Source organism: Gambusia affinis, linkage group LG05, assembly GCF_019740435.1.
Source record: "Gambusia affinis linkage group LG05, SWU_Gaff_1.0, whole genome shotgun sequence".
NCBI lineage: Eukaryota > Metazoa > Chordata > Actinopteri > Cyprinodontiformes > Poeciliidae > Gambusia > Gambusia affinis.
This window is the reverse complement of record NC_057872.1, coordinates 17,907,135-17,913,313: the sequence shown is the minus strand read 5'-3', so window position 1 is coordinate 17,913,313 and position 6,179 is coordinate 17,907,135. Positions and strand designations below refer to the sequence as shown.

Sequence of the window (6,179 nt, the reverse complement as noted above, 5' to 3'; positions counted from 1 at the left end):
GAACATGGTTTCATGTAAACCTTCCCTAGTGGTCTTTTTTGCTATATTGAGAATGTGATGAACTTAGGCTGTTTTCCGTTACTGTTTTTCAGTTTTGTAATTGTGAAACTGGATCTGATTTACTGTCACTGGTATATTAACATTGTTGACAGATTGCTGTCTGAATGCATTTCATAATAGTTATATACTACATGGTTCTTGATACAAACGGTCCAACAGTAACTGAATTTTTGACCGGGATTAATAACGTTTCTAAAAGGGATCAAATGTCTGTGCGATTGTTAAAATAAGATGTAGATTAAGAGACAATCCTTTACATACCCTTCACTGGTCTCCATGTACACCACACAAGACCAGAACATTATTTCTCTCTAGCTCAACAAGTGTGTTTGGTGCCCATTATTCTTGCCCAGAAAAAGGATGCAAAAGAGACAGATCATAAATAATTTATTAGGTGCAATTACATTGAGACAACTGGGTATTTTATAAAAACACTATAAAGAGGTTTTAGGGAATAATCTCCCAGGAGACATATCCTTCCCAAGCCCAAATAAAGTACAACTATTTCCTTGACATTATTTTCAAAATATAAACAATAACTACATTGAGACTTTTGTGGGGTAAATATACCCTTTTCCCTGATATTCATAACTCACTGAAAAGCTACTTATATACTTGTTCAGCTAAGATCAGTTTGAAACATCTCCCTTGTGATTTTAACATCCTAGATCCAGTTCTTTCCTGTGATGTTCCATCCCTCACTTATTCCTCTTGTAAATCTTCTTGGCGAAGTTGAGGAATATTGAGTGAGGGAGATTCTGAGCATGTCGGGCGATGAGTTTCTGCAGCCGCTGGTAGCTCTCCTCTTCATATGTGTGATACAGTTTTGGCATTAGTAGGGTGTTGTAGAGCTCTTTGACCTTCGCCACGCTGGCTTCATCCTTGCGTCCGTAGCAAGCCTAATGAGAATGTGAAAACATCAGCTCTTGATGCAATTCAGTGGAAAACGTGTTGCATGAGAATAAAATAACCGCACAAAAAATTAACCTTCTTCTGAACTCGTCACAAACCCCAGACCTACATCACAGAGAAACCCTTTAGGGGGAGCCACAAGAAAAGATTCATTATACTCCAATATTGGAAAATGTTTCAGGGGATGATGAAATGCTGTTGAGATGAAATTGCAACACATGGACACAAATTGGTCTGAACTGGTGCAAATTAACCCAAAGTTTCACAGACAGCTGCAATAAACACCTGCCAAACTAAAAATAGGGGTTTTCTTCATTGCGAAATGGGCAATGGCTCAAAGGGAAAAATAATCCCATGAGTCTTAAAAGAGCTTCAGATTTAACTGTATTTCTGCAGAGCTCCAACACAGGATGGTTGTTTGTACAATTTTCAATGAACAATCAAATGTGGATGCACTTAAAACATTTGAATAGTATTTCTTAAGTACAGAAGGATTATATCAGCTGCAATGGAAAGTTTTTAGTAAACCACCGACCTTCTGAAAGTAAATAAGAGGAAACAGAAAAACAGGATATGCAATAAGATGGGTATCTTTGTGGAACATCATTACCAGCCAGAAAATGGCTGAAATAGGGAAACAGGCATTTTCAGTCTGTAAGTGAAGGCTAATTTCTTAATAAATGTTTGATTTGTCTTCAAAAACAACTTTATTTTTTGTTGGAGACGACTTCCATGCAAGGAAACGAATCGTAATCTGATGTTGCTGCATTGCAGATAAACTTTGAAGAGATTTTTGCTCAAATGGAAATGCTGCATAACAAACCTCACCTCCAGAACTGATCTCTGCTCAGGAGTCATCACTTCTAGAGCTTTCACCACCAACCAGCTGCATTTGTTGTCCTGGATGTCTGTCCCAATCTTTCCAGTCACAGCTGGGTCGCCATAACAATCCAAGTAGTCATCCTGCGGAATAAAACGCATAAATGGTTTATTATCACAGCAGACATGGCAGCATGTTATTTAAACAGTGAGAAAACTGATTATATTAATAACCAACTACCTGTATTTGGAAAAACTCTCCCATCTCCAGTAAGATGTGCTTGGCATTATTGTGTTCCTCTTCGCTGTCAATCCCTGCCTGCATGAATGAAGGTCCAGCATGTAAGAGAAACTTGCTACATGCTTTCAATACTTTACAAGGACAGGCTGTGCTGGCTTATCTTTCCCAAAGAAACAACTCTGCAGTCTTTAACTTCTTCCAACTACACAACAGATAAAAACAAACATTACTCACCATATACATTGCAGAGGCCACTGGGAGATAAAACGAATAAAAGGCAGTCTTGTATTTCACAATAGCTTTATACCTGGAACGAAGAAAAATTTGTATTTCTTTACTCTGATAAATTGCATATTTAAATATATCATTTAAGATATTTATTCTGTTATTACCTTTCCATGGTAAACCTATTCAGGTCAATGTGGCCAGGTGGAGCCGTCATGAGGTCCAGTGACTGACCAAGTTCAGTCTGGAAGGTGGTCTGAAACACAAAAAGATGATAATAAAGAACATAACTTTTTTTTTTTGAGAAAAATATTAATGTTTACTTTTCTCAAAGAAATGAGCAGGCTTAAAATCTGCAGTAATACACTTTTAAACATATAAATTAAAAAAGTATGTTCTTAGCAGATACTGTTACAGCATCTGAGCTACACATAAAAACCTAAATGAACAATAGGGAGGAAGGATCAGAGGACAGAGGAAAGAGAGCTAAAAGACAAGCAACAAAGAACAAAATGTAGGACAAGAGGAACAAAGGCAGGAGCTAGGGAAAGGACAAGACAAGACTGAAAGAAAGGAGAGAAGAAACTAAATTAGGGAAGGTTAAAAATTCATATTCTGATCTGCACAAACTTACATCTTTTTAGGAAAGACCACAAAGTAGTATCTTAAACATGAAAAATTTTCTGTTGCGATTAGCGGCACTCTTGGTGCGGACATATCCCAACACTGAGGTAAACACAGCCCACCTTATTGCTGCTTCTCTCCAGGGTTTGAGACTTACCTCATTAAAAAGCTCCAGTAAATGGACGTAATAGGGTTGACCCCTGCATTGTCTTCGAAGGAGTCTATATATTGATGCCTCCACAAGGAAGGAGTCATTTATTGCATCCAGGCCTATTCCATTCTTAAAAGAGGAAGAAGAGAATATTTACTTATGTGTAAATAAATACATAACAAGAATACATTTTAGCATCCTTTATTTTTGTTTGAATGACTGAGTGCTCACCCTTTTGTACCAGCAGGGCTGTCCTCTCCGGGTAACAGATGCATCCATGATGTCATCCGCCATGAGGAAAAATGCTTGAAGCTGTAAGAAACAGAGTGACAAGGCTGAAGCTAGAGATAGCAGCACACAGTAACACCCTGTGTCAGAGAAACAAGATTTTACAAAGAGCTCAAACTACAGTGCTTTGCCATTTTTATTCCTAGATGTTTTCAAATTTTGTCTTATTATGACTAAATACTTGCATGCATTTTATTTTTACAAATGGACATGTCTCTACAAGCTCAGTCATATTCTATGGCACGCTTCTGTGCAAATCAATTTCCAAGCCTTGCCACACAATTTAGGTCGGGACTTTGACTGAGCCTTTCTAATACAAAAATATATTTGATTTAAAACACTACATCGTAGACCTGGTCATATGTTAAGGGGTGTTGTCCTGTTGGAAGGTTAAGCTTTGCTCCATTCCCATATCTACTGCAGCCTCTTTAATCAAACATCTAATATTTTGGGCAACAAAAGTATAATTTTCAGCATCGGCAGCAAGGTACAAAACTCCAGGTCATAAGTATTAATGTTTAGGGTTGTTATGTGAAAAAACTCTAGGAGCATCACAAGCTCATATACACATACACACACACATTTGTTGATTTTAATTTGTGGACTGTATGAACTTCTGCTTGGGTTTTATATCAGATTATTTGTTTATAAAACTGGTTCTAAAGAATAATCTTGACTGTTATATTCAGTCACCGGTCCCTAAAAATCTAATTTAATAATGACCATACATGTCATTGAAACCCAATTGTTTCAACTGAAAACACAACAATATAATGCAAAATGCTTAATAGTACGTTCTACTAAAGTTTATAACTTTATCTTTACAATTGCTACAACAAATTTTTCCTAAATCATGTGGATTGCCCAGGTACTGGCTAATTTTAAAGTACCGGTATTAGACTTCAAATTCTTACCATCTCTATGCACCAGCCGACCATCAGCGCTTTCTGTACAACATCCTGACTAAGCTGGGACGGCGGAAGAAGCTCTCTCAGGGAGCCAATTACAGACAAGCCTCTGTTCTTCTTGCCTCCAGGAACATTATAATCTAAAATCTAAAGCAAAAAGTCGATAATTAGACTAAATCAAAACTATGGGATTTGCAGCTAAGTTCACAAAGTGATGATAAATAAAGCCATACCTCTCTCAGCCTATTCAAGGCGTCCGCCAGCCCAGGATCCTGGAGGTCCCTCTCGGTCAGCTCTGTCACCAGCTCCTCGAACTTGGCATCAAACAGTTGAGGGTCCGACAGCAACGCCTTTTTGCTGTGTGTCCCATTGCAAACGGTGTCCCCCTGCAAACAGGAGGCAGACAGCGTAAATGCCCGGCTTTTAAATCTGAACGAAGACGCAACCAATCGCATGGCCCGAATGGTTTTATGTGCATTAACTGCACAGCTCAGCAGCAGGCGTCTCATTCTGGAGCAAATTCACTCCAGGGGCAAACTTATTGGAGTCCGTCGATGTGTAGCGGCAACATGACGTTAGAAACTCGTTTCAGTCTACGGGAAAAGCCCAGCTTGCTTGATTCATTATCACGTACGAATAACACAGAAGGACTGTGATAAAGAGAGTTGTCGCTTGAAGTCTTCAAGACAACAAAGTAAGCTTCCGATTTGTTTCTTCCGCTACTTATAAAGGGTAATTTCAGATTTTTTTTTTTTCCCCGTCTAAAATAAATCCATGCTAAAAAAGCATCCACTTTTAGGAATATTTATTCTGGACTCCACTACTAACATTGTGGATTCTTTAAAATACAGCATGTGATCTGTAAATTTATTGTATAGATATTTTATATAAACCCAGAATAGTAATATATATATTATTTTACAAAACAAGAAAGGTGCAAATTTAACAAGTTACATTTTAAAGTACACATACATAATCTACATCAATCCAGTATGAATTTTGCATACTTACGTGTTATCAATTTTTAATTAGAAATATTTTAAAGTTCCATAAAGGAGGAAAATATACCTTTAAATGGAAAGTGACAAATCTAAAGCTAACTTCAGAATCGTCATACTGAGTTGCTACGATCTATGGCAGTGGCGCCCGAAGTCGGTCCTCGAGGGCCTAGTGGTAGTAACAACCTCCTCGGCAAGTCTATGTTCTCCTTAGGCCTTCTAATGAGCCATCATTTGATGCAGGTATGCTAAAACAAGGAGAGGACTAAAACATGCAGGATGCCGGCCCTCGAGGACCGACTTTGGGTACCCCTGAACTATGGAATTAGTAGATGGCTAGCTTTCTGCTTTTAATCCGTTATCATGCGATGTATCATATAACCTTATGCTTCGTTTGATTATATGTCTTTACATACCATACTATCTTTGATCTCTTATTCCAAACTGCACCGTATAGTTGAATAAAAATCAGCTTTTATCTCCTTCTCGCAGACAAACGGAGGTCTTTGAACGTTTCTTCAAACCAGGATATGGAGATTGTAGTTCATTACCTCACCCTAGCTGTTTTTATGTGCAATTATCAGAACTAAATGTCCCAGCATTCCTTGCTTTTGGGCGTGGTAAGCAAAGGCTTCATCTGACATTCGACGTTTTCATTGGTTGCTCGCATCGAACCATGATAGGCTCTTGTGATGATCAACCAATAGGACTTAAACATGGGCGGAGCTTAAGTGGAGTGGTCAGATTAAATCCAGCATTCATTGCACAGGTGAAATAAAGAAGTAAAACGGCTACCAGTGAAATTACAGAGTGATTTTACATCATTTCTCTAGAAATCTATGATGTTTTTAACGAGAGTGAGGGGAGCAAATAAATAAATAAAACAAAATAAGCCTTACTCTCAATGACTTTTTAGTGTAACATGATACTTACAAATACTAAGAGTTTTATAG

General features: G+C 38.0%; 1 protein-coding gene across 2 annotated transcripts; it reads right to left on the bottom strand.

Moving 5' to 3' along the window:
* Nucleotides 1-430: 430 nt before the first annotated feature.
* fdps (farnesyl diphosphate synthase (farnesyl pyrophosphate synthetase, dimethylallyltranstransferase, geranyltranstransferase)) lies at nt 431-5,847 on the bottom strand. 2 transcript variants are annotated; one of them, XM_044116794.1, is made up of 10 exons: nt 5,643-5,847; nt 4,462-4,614; nt 4,235-4,375; nt 3,264-3,344; nt 3,039-3,161; nt 2,425-2,513; nt 2,267-2,339; nt 2,033-2,110; nt 1,801-1,935; nt 431-959 (listed from the first exon to the last, which is right to left on the bottom strand). In XM_044116794.1, exons 1-10 carry the CDS (start codon nt 5,643-5,645, stop codon nt 759-761), a joined length of 1,077 nt encoding a protein of 358 aa, XP_043972729.1. In that variant the 5' UTR covers nt 5,646-5,847; the 3' UTR covers nt 431-758. The 2 variants fall into 2 exon arrangements, with proteins under 2 accessions (XP_043972729.1, XP_043972728.1); XM_044116793.1 differs by lacking the exon at nt 5,643-5,847 and having other exon boundaries at nt 4,462-4,929.
* Between the last annotated feature and the right edge of the window lie 332 nt (nt 5,848-6,179).